Source organism: Chiloscyllium plagiosum, chromosome 1, assembly GCF_004010195.1.
Source record: "Chiloscyllium plagiosum isolate BGI_BamShark_2017 chromosome 1, ASM401019v2, whole genome shotgun sequence".
NCBI classification, from domain to species: Eukaryota; Metazoa; Chordata; class Chondrichthyes; order Orectolobiformes; family Hemiscylliidae; genus Chiloscyllium; species Chiloscyllium plagiosum.
The window spans coordinates 61,882,876-61,898,090 of NC_057710.1; the positions used below are offsets into that span (position 1 = coordinate 61,882,876).

Genomic DNA, 15,215 nt, shown 5'->3' on the forward strand with positions numbered 1-15,215 from the left:
GTCAAGAAGGCATATAGTATGCTTGCCTTCATTGGACGGGGTATTGAGTATAAGAGTTGGCAAGTCATGTTAAAACTGTACAAGACATCGGTTCGGCCGCATTTAGAATACTGTGTACAGTTCTGGTCGCCACATGACCAAAAGGATGTGGACTCTTTGGAGAGGGTGCAGAAAAGGTTTACGAGGATGTTGCCTGGTATGGAAGGTACGAGCTATGAAGAGAGGTTGAGTAGGTTAGGTTTATTTTCATTAGAAAACAGAAGATTGAGGGGGGACCTGATTAAGGTTTACAAAATCATGCAGGGTATAGACAGGGTGGATAGAGACAAGCTTTTTCCCAGAGTAAAGGATTCGATAACGAGAGGTCATGCTTTCAAGGTGAGAGGTGAAAAGTTTAAGGGGGAAACACGTGGCAAGTACTTCACACAGGGTGGCGGGTGTCTGGAACGCGTTGCCAGAAGAGGTGGTAGAGGCAGGCACGGTAGGTTCATTTCAGATGCGTCTGGACAGATGCATGAGTAGGTGGGGAGCAGAGGGATACAGATGCTTAAAAATTGGACGACAGGTTTAGTCAGTAGATTTTGATCAGCTCAGGCTTGGAGGGCCGAAGGGCCTGTTCCTGAGCTGTAAGTTTTCTTTGTGCTTTGTTCTTTTAAGAAGGCAAACCATATTTTGGCTTTCATAGTGAGAGGATGTAAGTACAATAACAAGGATGTCTTGCTGCAATTATACAGGCCATTGGTGAGGGCAAACTGGAATATTGTATGCAGTTTTGGTCTCCTTATCTGAGGAAGGATACTCTTACTCTGGCAGAGTGCAGCGGAAGGTTTATCAGGTTATAGACTGGGTTGGCCAGACTGATCTTTGAGAATAGATTGAGTTAATCAGGATTGTAATCATTAGAATTTAGAAGAATGAGGGACATCTCATAGAAAGCTATAAAATTCTAACAGGACTAGAAGGGTTTTATTCAGGATGGTGTTATGGACTAAGCCAGACCACTCAAAACATTCTTAAGCAGGCAGCCCAGACCGTAATTTTGCTATTTGTTTTGATAAGTGTACAGTGAAAATTACCCAGAGTAAGTTAGCTCGGTTGAGTACCAGGTTTTAAAACAGGCAAAATATTTGTTCACAAAATACGGAATGAAACACAAAGAACAGATTATAGAATACTCACCGAACTCAGTCTATCCAGACTAGACTTAATTATGCTGTTCCAAAAACACACAATAATTCCAATAAACAAACTCCATAAACACAGAATAAAACTGAAACAGAGGCTGGCAGGTCAAAGTTAGAAGGGCAGAAGGAGAGGGAGAAGTTCCAGTTTCAAACTGACTGACTTCAGCAGCCTTTTTCACACACACACCATGGCTGAACTGAATTAACCAAAATTCTGAACTGAACTCCACAGCTGGAGAGCTGGCCACACCCCCTTTTATTATACAGGTTACTTTTAAAACATAAAAGCTTTGGCTTGGAGTCTCATCTGTTTAGGTATAAACAAAAGGGCCTCCCTTTTCATCTCTGTACCACTTCAGCCGATTCAGAGCCTGGGCTGTTTTATGGCTCCTCTGAAAAAAATCAAGGACACAGTATCCTTGGGAAAAGGAACAGCTTTTTAAAAAAAGGACCAGCTTTGTGACAAAGGATGTTCCCAATGGTAGGGAGTCCAGAGCCAGGGGTCATAGTTGAAGGATAATGGGTAAACATTTTAGGACTGAAATGAGGAGAAATGTCTTCATCTGGAGAGTGGTGATCCTGTGGAATTTGCTACCACAGAAAGTTTCACTAAGGCCAAAACATTGTGCTTTCAGGAAGGATATGGATTTGCCAAAAGGGTATGCGGGAAGATGGGATTAGGGTATTGAGCTCAAAAATCAGCCATGATCATATTGAATGACAGATCAGGCTCGAGAAGTCGATTGGCCTACTCCTGCACCTGTCTTCCATGTTTCTACAATCCCTTGGCTTGATAGAAAATGTAGAGTGGAGATATGCCAGGCTATAAGGATACAGATTATGGTTGAATATAAATCTGCTTCTGTTGATAGACCAGTGTCTTATAGATCCCTAGTTTTGAGCTGTTACACATATCTGAATCTAAACTGTATAAATGGTGGTAAAGCCACTCAATATAATGGAAGTATCCTCAATATGAAGATAGTATTTTGACTCAATAAAGGCCACTCCTGCTGATCGTATCATGGACATCTGTGATCGGTAGATTCGTGAATACAAGGTCTACATTTAGATTTGTTGTTGGCTGCTGCAGGACCAATTTGACATTTAGCTCCTTGAGGCCTTGGTAACCCCGTTAGTCATGGTACGACTAAGTCATTCTTGGACATGGACATTGTACTCCCCGATCCAGAGTAGATTCTGTACCTTTGCCACCCTCTGCACTTCTTTCAAGTCATGTTGGACATGAAGAAGACATGATTAATCAGCTGAAGGAGGGCAGTATGTTGGCTACCTTGCCTGTGTTTGACTTGATGCTACTGTGTCTGGAGTCAAATGTTGAGGAACCCCAAGCAATTGCATCCAATTGTATTCCATGTGCCTTTATTGAGTTTATCCTGCCAATGGAATAGAATATTCGTGGGATAGTGATACTGGTGCTTGAGACATTCACTCTAAGGTATAACTTGGTGATTTTAATTATGTCAAGATATCGCTAGGCTAGTCTGAATTAGCTCTCCCAATTCTGTTGTAAGCCCCAGATGTTAAAAAGGAGGAATTAACAAGCCTACAGGATTGAATGTGCTGCTTTCATTTCTGGGCCTGAGGTCATTGGTGCATGATTCATAGTGTTGTATTTCTTTTTGATTTTCACAAATTTTCTGTGTATTAAAATACTAATAATATGACTGAAAAAATGCTAACTCTGACTCATTATAAGTCTATCTGAAGTTCATTTACATCTTGATGACTGGATTTGGTTTTGCATACTCTAGGTGGTTTGAACAATTTGTAATGCAGTGGTTGGATGAGAATGAGGAGGTTTCATTAGAATTCCTACATGGAGCTCTTGAGAGAGATAAAAAAGATGGGGTATGTATCCAGGATTTATGTTAAGCTTGTTTGGAAAATTGAAAGTTAGATATTTGATAAGGAACTGCCTTTTGATACAAAGCAATCTCAAATACACTCCTATTGTATTTATTTCAGCTATTTGAACTTGTAGGTATACCTTCTACCTTCTCACTAGGCACTGCACCCATCCCTTACCCAATATAATATCTCCGGGTGTATGTTTGGTACAGGAGTCAGAGCTTAGAGCGAGTAGGGATGCTACTTTGATTTTTATCTGACCTTCCAGTTTCAGATTTAGTTCAGTACTGCTCCCCAGCCTCTGTTGGGAAGTTCACCTACAATGGCTATATAGTTCTGACATAGCAGACTTCAAGGGCTGACATTTCAACAGAGTGCAGACAGTCTCCAGTCTATATGCAAACCAAAGTATTTTATGAAGCCTGTTTTGATTTTCCTTTTTGTGTCTATGCAAAGCAGTTCTCCTGAGCATTGCATTAGTCTTAGCTATAAGGATTAATGGGCTGAATTTCCTAGCCTTGTGGAGATGGGATTGGAGCAAGTGGACTGAGAAAATAGCAGAGAGCTTTGTTGGAGACTTGCCCAGAAGCAGTTTGAGAGAAAGTCCAATGGCAAACTCCCCCATGCCAAACTGAGATTTTTGTTTATTTCAAAAATATACTATATTCCAAGAAAAAAAAATATATCCATGTATTGTCACTAAAGCAGGTCATTTTTGTATCGTCTTAGCATATGGAGTGCAAACAAACATTGGAGTTTGACTTTCCTGATAGTTCCAAACCCAGGCATTTTTTATTTCTAAAAGATACTATATTTACATGCATTTGAGGCACCGATAACTGAACAGACTTCCATTGTACTTTGACTGAAAGCCTTTAGACAGTGGTCTTTCCCCACTGTACCTTGATGGCAGCTGTCCCAAACTATACTGTGTCCCTCAGCACGTGGTCCTGGATCTTGGAATGTGCCAGTCTGCAATACTCAGTCGAGGTAAATTCCATACTCTCAAAAAACAACATGTTTTTGGCAGACCAGAGATTTCATCGAATTGATGGTCCTCCAGATGCAGTCCAAGTTTGTTTTGGTGTGTATCCCAGGAAATAGACCATACAGCCCAGAGTCCTGCATCATGGAACTACTTGGAACAAACCTTGACAAGAACCACTGCATCTTCTGCAGATTTCCTTTGTAAAAGCACATTGCAGAAGAAAATGTGTGATAGTCTGTACCCCTCTACACCTGCCTTGTGGGTAGTGTGCAATGCGCAGAGAGACTACACATACATAAAGGATATGATAGGCAGTGCCCATCCCTCCATCAGCCAAGCTATTTCTTGGTGCTTGTTGGAAAGTTCTGACGATAACACATTCTGCCAAATGAGTTTGTCAGTCTGCTCAGGAAATAATCCAACAAGATCTACCCTCTCGTTTTCCCGCAGAGTGTCAAAGACACTATGTACTGACCACTTCCTGATGGTCAAAGGTGTTTTTCTTTATAAATTTCTCCACGAAGGACTTGTGATATGGAACAGTCCAACTACTTGGTTCAAGGTCAGACCCATCCTCTGCAACACCAGAGACAGGTCGAACCTCAGTTTGTAGTAACACTTGGTGTTGTTATACTGAGGGTCAAGGCACAGCTGAATGCAAACACACATATGGGTGGCCATCAGGATAAGGATATTATTGGATATTTACCCCCGACTTCCACCACCACCACTACCTCCTTATCCAGAGCTTTGTAACATAGTGTCTTTGTAGATGTGGTCCATCTTAGATCTGCGGACGAAGTGAAAGATGGCTTGGGTGATTGCGACAGTGCAGGTTCTAAGAATAGGCCAGACCTGCACCATGTACAACAACACTGACAGTATCCCACACCTCATGACCAGAATTTTACCCACAATTGAGAGGGAGCGGTGCTCCCAAAAGTCTAGTTTCTGCCTCACCTTAGCAATACGCTCCTCCCAAGTTTGTGGGCACACCCTGGCCCCTCTAAACCATATTCCCAGCACAGTTTAGGTAATCTATCCTGACGGTGAAGGAAGTAAAGTATCGGTTGACTCAGTTCCCAAAAACAAACGATATAGTCGGGGGCCAGGTGATGTAGGCGCCATCCTCAGTGAAACAGCCACAAAAATGAAAAGTTATACATCTGTTTCGAAAAGTTTCTTCACAAAAGGCTGATCTGATATTGACAGAAGGGTTAGAATGTGCACATCTATAATGGCCTCTTATAATGATGGAGTTCAATTTTGTGATGAGTACATTGAAATCAAACTCTAACTAGAAATGTATATTAGTGGACTCTGTCTAACCTATTTTTGACTTGTGATGTTTAATATTAAATTACGTTTTGAAACTTCTAGCATTCTTGAAAACTGAAGACTGATAAGGAATAGTGGTGTTTTGCTTCTGGTTGCAAATGAAAAAAGTGTTATGATTACTTTAACTATGGCACAACATAAAAATGTAAAAGTATCAAATAGAAAGAAAGCATTCCTGAATCTTCTAAACTGTTATCAAGAATTCCGTTTTGATTAATGGAATCCAAAGTGAATCCAAGCAATTAATGTATAATTTGGGAATTAGAATATTTAACATGTGTTCTCTAAGTTTTTTTATTGTATCTACTTTAAATTCTTTGATTTCTTTACCGAATTTGTATGTTGTACATCAGTTCCAGCAAACATCTGAGCATGCTTTATTCTCCTGCTCGGTGGTGGATGTGTTCACACAATTAAATCAGAGTTTTGAGATTATCAAGAAACTCGAGTGTCCTGATCCAGAGATTGTTGCTCATTACATGAGGCGATTTGCAAAGGTAAAAATATTCTTTTCAAGATTTCGAGCTGAAAGGATTTGATGACAAAATGTGAACTTTAGTAGTGACTTGTTACATCATTGTTTTCTTAATAAAGGATCAATTTTAACCCTTCCCACCAAGCAGAACCGGGTAGTCGGTCAGTTAAAATAGCTATTTTAATTTACACCATCCAATTCTACTGTGAACAATAAAGAGGAACACACACCAAATGACAGCAAGGTCCAAAGATATCTGTGAGGTCCAGATTGAAATTTTAACATAGTGTCTGTGTGGCAAAGCTGTGTGACATCTCAACCAGGCCAACATTTTGACAAAACAAAACAAGGCCAGAGAAGACCCACAGGTAACTTTGTTTGCAGTCATGGAGGAGTGAGTATGCTTCTCTCCCACAGTCATAATGCTGGCCTGACCACCTCTTCCAATTTGATTATTCATAAACCGTTCCTTCAAATGCCCACGTGTTCTCTTGCTTCCTTAAATCATCCATCAATTCCTGCTAATTCAGGAAGGATGCTGGAAGGCCCATAAAAAGAGGTCAGGTAGCTGGAGTATCCTGAGACACTGTGCAAGTTTGGTGGTTTGGCGTCTGCCTCAGAACGGCAGCTGCAAAACTCCACGCAGTAAGTTCAAGTCAGAAATTAATTGTTTGTCTTTTTTCTCCTACTTTTAAACATGTAATTGATTAGGTTTGTTGGTTGCTTCTGATAATACTATAATTCATTGTATATGCTAAGCAGACTTCAAAATGATGTTTTGTGTTCATGTTTAATTTCTGTGTAATGAAGTTTACTGAGACATAGGTTGTCCCAGTCGAAGTGGTGTCCTTCCTTATCTGTATATAAGGATACTAGTGAGAGAGGTCATGTCTTTTTTGTGGCTACTTGATGTTCATGTATCCTGGTGACAAGTTTTCTGCCTGTTGTCCAATGTAGTGTTTGTTACAATTCTTGCAAGGTATTTTGTAAATGACATTACCTTTCCTTGTTGTCTGCATAGAGTCTTTCATGTTCATTAGCTGCTGTTTTAGTGTGTTGGTGGGTTTGTGGGCTACCATGATGCCAAGAGGTCTGAGTAGTCTGGCAGTCATTTCCAGCTCAGCGAGCAAACCTGCATCCAGTAAACTTGTATTTAAAATTTTACCAACTCTGTTTATTGTTAGCAATTAATAACATGTTTATTGCTCATGAACATTTGCAGAAGGAATTGAGGTCATAAATGTTTCTTTCTATTTGGCAGACAATAAGCAAAGTGCTGCTACAGTATGCTGACATTATTTTGAAGAACTTTAAGAGCTACTGTTCTAAGGAGACACTAGTCAGTATATTTTCTTTCTTCTAATTCTTACTAAGTTATTGTTTAAGATTTAGCTATCTCTCTGTAACAGAAGAAAGGTATTTATGTTCCTATTAATAAAATGTAAGATCATATGGTTTTGTACAAAATTAGCATTGGCCTACCATTTTATAGAATTCTGTTTTTATCCCATAATTTAATGTGTTTGTCCAAAATCTTATTCCCAGATATCTTTATCATACCATATTTCTCTGCATGAATTTGATTTAGCATCATTCTTTGCAATCAACTAATCGATGTCTTCTGAAAATTGTCCATAATCAACGCTGGATGACACAAACATTCCTGCAACTATTAATAGGGAAGACTTTTGCCCCAGCTGCATTTTATTTCCTGATATTTGTCTTTAAGCTTAACCAGAACATTCAAACTTCAGTACTGTGTTTGACCTCCACCACATAGTGACATAATTAATAAGACTACCTGACTAATTCTGTAATGTTCTTAACTTGGATCATCCTTCTGCTCATCTGTCGCTTAAATTCACATCTTGCCTTTTCACCCATAAATTTGACTACTCTAATGCTCTGCTTCCCATCTATATAAACTTGTGCTTATCTTACATGAATACATTGGGAGCAGGAGCAGGCCATTCAGCGTCTCTAGCTGTTCCACCATTATAAAATACCATGGCTAACCTGCCTCTGGCCTCAAATTCACATTCCTGCCTACCCTGATAACCGTTCACACCTTTGTTAGTCAAGAATCTATGCACTCAAAAGTAATCGATTCCTCCATCACTCACTGGGGAACAGAGTTCCAAAGACTCAAGAGACGCTAAAAGAAAAGAAGTCCTCACATGTCAGTCTTAACAGGTAGTATCATTCACTCTCGCTTCTCCTGCTCCCCCAATCTCCCCCACCACCTCCATTCAGATTTTAATTGTATCATTTAGTTCAGGTCTCTCCCACAAGGTGAAACATTTTTCAGCATCAACCCTGTCAAGTCCCTCATGATCATGTTTCATAAAGATCGCCTTCATACTTCTAAACTTCAATGGATACAAGGCTAGCCATCCTCAAAAGATAATTCCTCCATCTCAAGTGTCAGTCCACGAACCTTGTCTGAATTGTCATGAGTCTATTTACATTCTTTCTGTAATAGGTAGGTCAAAACTGATGTGGACTGACTAATTCTCCATAGAAAACATCCTTACATTTATGTTTCATTCCCTTTGCAATAAACAAGAACATTCCATTTTCCTTCCGAATTACTTGCTATACCTATATACTAGCTCTATATGAATCATGGATCAGGATTCCTGATCCCTCTGTACTAAAGAGTTCTAAAATCTCTCTCCATTTAAGTTATATGTTTCTTTGTATTCCTCTTGCCCAAATGGAAAAGTTCACAGTTTCCCGCATTGTGTTAATTTTGCCAATGTTTGCCTCTGCGTTGAGCTATCTATATCCTTTTGCAGACTGTTCATGTATTCTTCACAATTTACTTTCCTACATATCTTTTATCATCAGCAAATTTAAAAACCAAATATTTGGACTCCTCATCTAAGTCATTAATATAATTTGAGTAATTAAGGCTCCAAAACTGATTACTGTGGCACAACATTTGTCATACCTGGTCAATCTGAATACAGCCATTATGTTCCTCTCCGTTTCCGATTAGTCAAATGATCCTCTATCTATGCTAATACGTTGCCTCCAAGACCAGGGTTGACCAACATTTTTGCATGGGAATGCAACATTTCAATTTCCGCCAGCACTATTACCCACAAACAAATATTTTGCATTGAAATGAAAGTTTTTTTTCCTCTGAAGGACTTCAGTGTAATCATTTCCCACCTCGCTACCCCGCCCTCACCCCCTCATTGTCATTGCCTGATTTACAGTTTCCCATCCCCACCCAGTACATTGCTTTCTCCACATGGCGCCTCATTTATTTCCTTCCCTGCCTACCAAGCCAGAGATTCCCTGAAAGCCTCCTCTGCCATATCTGACCTACAGGCTCATCACCTAGCTCCATGCCTGGGGCTGCTCTTTGCTCCAAGATATGGGCTGCTTGCCACTCCTCAAATTACAGACTAGTTTTCTCCTACATTTGCTGTGAGTAGACTCACCCTATAAACTTGAAGCAGAGCACATGGAGGGAAACAGCCTATGATTGGAGAAACAGCTTTATTTTACTGGGTTATAACTGCTCTCATGTAAGGTTGTGTAATTATTAATTATGGGAACCCTGTGAATGAGTTATACATTTGTCAGTGAGGCAGATGCTGGACCATACAGCCAAGAGGCCATAGACTGTGCACTCCGGAGGTAGTTTCAATTGAAGGGGAAACTTTTAAAATCAAGAAGGAAACTAGAGCAGAGGTGTAAGGCATTGAAGAGGTGAATGATAATCAAAGTGTGATAGGAAGTGGTAGAAAATGCAGATGAGTGCAGCATAAATTGGAACTGACAGAGTAATAATGGTAAAAAAAACCCAAACCTTCAGGCTCTTCATCTGAATACATGTGCATTTGTAACAAGATAGATAAGTTTACAGCACAAATAGTTATTTGAAGATTTGAATAAGGCTGTGTGCCTTCATTTTAACATTTAATCTTTGTTTAATGGCAGTCAGTCAGGTTTACCTTGGTTTGGGCTAAAATAACAAGTTGAAAGGAGGCAAAGATAGCTAATCCAATGAGATAAGAGCTTTTACAACACTGCTTGTGGACCAGGAGGAGCAGCAGTGTTTTCTTTAAGCTCAACAAGTTTAGATGTAGAACTGCTCCAACAGCAATCTCTGTGACTTGCCCAATATCCTTCCACCCACCTATTGTTAGACACGTACTATTGTGATTGGAAACCATCCATAGTCACCATCTGTTCCCACACCAGCATCTTCATAATCTCCCCTGCCACATAATCACCACCTGTTCCTACTCAGCTGCTGACTTCTACTGCAGCTTTTTAGCCCAACAGGCAACTGTCAATCAGGCTAGCTATAGATGGGAAACTAACAGAAAATATTAATAAATGTTAATAACTGCAATACATCTGAGAATAGAAATTGCTGGAAAAGCTCAGCAGGTCTGACAGCATCTCTGAAAGAGACCAGAGTTAACATTTTAGTTCAAGTAACCCTTCCTCAGAACTCAATTCTGAGGAAGGGTCACTTGACTGAAAACATTAACTCTGATTTCTCTCTAAAGATGCTGCCAAACCTACTGAGCTTTTTCAGCAATTTTTATTTTTGTGTCCACAGTTATTTTGGTTTTAATAAGACATTTGAAAAGTCTGTTCTTTTGGATTTCCCACTCCCAACGTAACCACTGCTACCTCGACTAACAACATGCCTCACAGATAAGATCAATGCCAAGAATCAGAGACTAATACAGCACTGAAAGGGGCTATTCAGCTCATTGAATCCTTTGAAGAGCATTCCAATTATTTTTACTCCTGTTTCCCTGTGTGTCGACAATTTTCTCCTACATTTACTCAAGTTCAACTCATACATATAAATATTGAGAAGGACGATTGTTCCAATACATATTTATATGGAATTGTATTCCTGCACTCCTTCAGTCTGAAAGTATTTATCAACCACAATTCTTTGTTTTTTATCTTTTATCAATACTTCTATGCTGTGGCATTTCATTAATGAACTGATTTAACAGCGAGAATTGCAAGTTGAACAGTAACCTTCATATCAATGAAACTCATTAAAGCTGTCTAACGTGCACAAGACTGAATGCAGATTTGGATGAAATTCAAATAATCTGAAGCAATGTTTTATTGAACAATTTTGCATTTCTATCCACTAGCCTTGTATTCTGATGAATAATGTACAACAACTGCGAGTTCAGCTGGAAAAGATGTTTGAAGCTATGGGTGGAAAAGAGGTAAGAGACAGAACTTCTAGGTTCCCTCTGTACAGACCAGAATTTTAATGATGTTGTAAAATGCTGTTTGAAGCAGTGATATTTTTGTCTGCAAATCATGAAGCATAATTTCAGAGCCCTTACAAATAAAAATGCATTTTCTCTTCTGTGACACTAGCTTCAAAATACACAAGTAGCAAAATTTCATTCCAATCAGCAGTAGACCATTAAATAATGACAAATTAACTGGGAAGCTAAGATATGAGCGTTAGAAAAGTGACCTATAAATATATTTCAGTATCATGAGCAGGAAATCTGTTTTGAAATATTTTGGAAACTATTTTTAAGGTATCTACATACAGCTAACTGACTGTAACATGTTTGCCAATTACATCAGAGAGAGGAAGTGACTTGAATTTTGTCATCAAGCTGGGTACATTGATTCATATCCTATCACATAGTTAGTGTAGTTTAAATTCAATTAATAATTCTAAAATGTAAAACTAGTGTCAGTGGTGGGGTTCATGAAACTACTATTGATTGTCACTATTGTGCTTTCGGTAAGGAAATTGTCTACATCTGACTCCAATCCTTCAAAATAAAGCTGACTCTTAACTGCACCCATAAAGTGGTTCAAGAAGGCACTCAGTTAAGGGGGATTTGGGATGTGCAGAAAGATGTAGCCTTGGCTGTGACACACAAAATTAAATTAAAGAAAATGCTAAACCTGTACTAAATCTGGGATGTTAAGTTTGCAATCTTAGTCAATTGTCAAGTGTGGCATTAGCCACTGAAATAATCCTCCCTTTCCCCTAAAGCAACAGGAAATGGAGCATTGAACAATGCAAAGTAAGAGAATTGGTCACATTCGCAGACAATGCTCACTCATTCTTGAACTGGAAAACAGAGCTGTCTATGTGCACATTTGTATATCTATGTACTTTAGTGCAAGCATGTTCTGCTGCTTGTTAACCTTTAATCAGCAATTAAACTTCTCCATGAACCCAGCTTTTTTCATCAGAAATATAAAAACTGTGGAACAATTGCCTAAGTTCTTTTTGAACTGCTTCAGAAGGTGGCTGTAGCTGTATTGCAGTCAACATTCAGCCCTAACACCACCTTGTACATGCCACCTCACAACTCATTCTTTAAAATTGGAAATATGTAAATATATAAATTTGTCTACATTTTATGAAGTATTCCCATAATTGCTGTGCGTTTGTAACTCATTTGTGTGGCTGAAGGAGTAAGTAGTTTTTGTTAAAGTTGAAATAACGTTTGTGTGCTTGAAGCTGTGCTTTGTAATTCTATTCATGGGAACTATGTTTATTATACTTAGGATGAGACTAGCAGATTAGTAAATCAGAATACACAGTCATCCAGCATGTATATACAAGGTACAGATTCAGTCTGTTGAGTCTGTTCCACCAATCATTAAGATCACAGGTGGTCAAATTACTCCACATTCCTGCCTACTCCTGGTAATCTCTCTCAACACCTTGCTTATCAGGAATCCATCTACATCTGCCTTAAAAATATTCAAAGATTCTGCTTCTGCCACCAAGTGGCAAATGTCTAGAATCCCAGGCTAATATCCTGGGGACATGGATTCAGATTCCACCATGACACACAGTGAAACTAGAATTGAAAGAAATCTAGAATAATAAGCTAAATTAGAGGCAATCATATGACCACAATTGATCATGATAGAAACCCATCTGTTCACTGATGTTCTTGAAGGAAGGAAATCTGCCATCTTTGACTGATCTGGCCTGCATGTAACATCAAACCCACAGAATATGGTTGTAGATGAATTGTTCTGTTAAGGATAGACCCTAATCAGCGATGCTTACATCCTATGTACAAATAAAACAAAAGCCTTGTGAAAAACACATGGAAACAAGATTCTATCCTTTAAGCCTGCTCCATCATTCAATAAAATCATGTCTGAAATATAATCAATATACTGCAGATGTTGGAAATCAAAATAGAAAATTCTTGAGAAAGTCAGCATGTCTCTTTCTGAAGAAGAGTCATATCAGACTCAAAACGTCAACTCTGTTTCTGTCACCAAACAGGCTGCCATTCCTGCTGTTTCTGATTGATCTTATCATGATCTCAACTCCACCGTTTTCTGTTTACCTCCAAGAAACCTTGTCCATCAAAAATGTGACTGCACTTTCAATGAATTTAAAAGGGCAAGGTTCCACTACCATCTGGGGAAGGAAACTCTACACTCTAACAATTTCTTTTCATCTGTCATAAAAGGGAGACCTGATTTAATAGCAATCTACAGCACAAAAAAAAGCCTTTTGTCCTATTGCATCCACACTAGGCAAAAATAATCACCTAACTATTCTAAACTCATTTTCCGGCACTTGGCCCTTGTATGCCTTTGCAATTCTCCAGAAGTTTCTATTTTGATTTCCAACATCTGCAGTATATTGATTTTATTTCAGACATGATTTTATTGAATGATGGAGCAGGCTTAAAGGATAATATCTTGTTTCTATGTTTTTATCACGAGGTTTTTGTTTTGTTTGTACACAGGATGTTATGATGATGTTGATGTTATGAGAGTTTCTGCCGCGATTACACTTACAGGCAGAGTTCCAGATTCCCACTACTCGCCGAGTGAAAATGTTCTTTTTCACATTTCCTCTAAACCTTCTGCCCCTTACAATAAATCTGTGCACCACCCCCACCCCCACCTAGTCATTGATCTGTCCATCAAGAGAAAAGGTTTCATGGGTGATGTCCCCTTGTTTTAGTCAACTCCACAAATATTATCTGTAAATTTAATTAATCATTAAAATGTTTAGCAGCAATGGTTTTCTAGAATGATGAAATGTTTTGCTTCACTGTGTTTCAGCCTACCCTGCTGAAGCTCTTTGTCACCTCCTTACTCATTTATTCCAGTGCACCTCGAGGCAGTCTCCTGTTTCACAGACCCTATCATTCAACCAGATGATAGTCTGGGAATTTGAGTTTGTATTGTACAATGGCCAGTCGTGGAGTTTGAACCAAAAATATAGGCAATTAAAAATGCAATGGTGACCAAGAAACCATTGTCAATTGTTGTAAGAACCTATCGGGTTCATTAGTGTTCAAAAAAGCTTTGAAACCAGTCAGCTCTTGGCACTAAAATGTGAATGACAAATTGGCCCTGTCAGCACTCATTAAGGGGTCATCCTCACTGATACCTAGTGTTTTGTGCCAAAATTGGGAGAGCTGTTTCACAGACTAGTCAAGAAACAGCCTCTCATAGTCACACTAACAGAATGCTATCTTACAGACTAAAACCCAGTAACCATCATCATCAGCCCAAGGTATGTCCTGTACCACTAGCAAGACCTACCCAGAAGAGGTGATGGTACACTGGTATACAGTCAGGAAAGATTTGCCATGTAAGTCCTCATCATGACTTTCGACCCCACAAAGTTTTGTGGCATTGTGTCAAGCATAGACATGTAAACCTGTTGAACACCACTTAAATGGAAGCACTAAGAGTGACAAGGTTGCAAAATGCGCTCTGGGTGGGAAATTTCAATGTCCATCATCAAGAGTGGCACAGCACTGATGATCAAGCTGTTCCAATCTAAAGGACATAATTCTGAGATTGGGTCTGCAGCAAGTATTGAGTGAACCAACAAGAGAGAAAAGCAAACCTCACTTCAGTCTCCCCAATCTGCCTGTTGAGGACGTACCTAATGATAATAGTATCAGATTGGAGTGACCACCACAGACTTTGTGGGCATGAACTTCTATCTTCACATTGAGGCTACCCCCATCATGTTGTGTGGTACTATCCCTAAATCGGACAGACCTTGAACAGATCTAGAGACTGGGCATCTGTAGGCCATTAGCAGTAGCAGCAGCAGCAGCCGAGTCGTACTCCACGTAATCAGCAACCTCATGGCCTGGCAGATCCTTACTTTAGCTGAAAAATGTGCTGCTGGAAAAGCGCAGCAGGTCAGGCAGCATCCAAGGAGCAGGAGAATCGATGTTTCGGACATAAGCCCTTCTTCTTACTTTACCATTACTGTCAAACCAGGGGTCAGCCCTGGTACAGTGAAGTGGGTGGGAGGATCTAAAAATGAGATGTTGTCGCACCCCAAACCAAGCTGTTCCAAATCAGCTAAAGCACTGACATTTAC

General features: G+C 39.5%; 1 protein-coding gene across 8 annotated transcripts in view; it reads left to right on the forward strand.

The window, feature by feature from the left end:
• LOC122548946 (protein unc-13 homolog B-like) overlaps nucleotides 1–15,215 on the forward strand; it is a 643,343-nt gene that overhangs the window by 562,380 nt on the left and 65,748 nt on the right. For all 8 annotated transcript variants that reach the window (XM_043687965.1, XM_043687956.1, XM_043687983.1 and 5 more), the window contains 4 exons: nucleotides 2,960–3,056; nucleotides 5,736–5,879; nucleotides 7,119–7,196; nucleotides 11,002–11,079. In XM_043687965.1, the coding sequence (XP_043543900.1) occupies nucleotides 2,960–3,056; nucleotides 5,736–5,879; nucleotides 7,119–7,196; nucleotides 11,002–11,079 (397 nt within the window). The remainder of the gene's footprint in view (nucleotides 1–2,959; nucleotides 3,057–5,735; nucleotides 5,880–7,118; nucleotides 7,197–11,001; nucleotides 11,080–15,215) is intronic.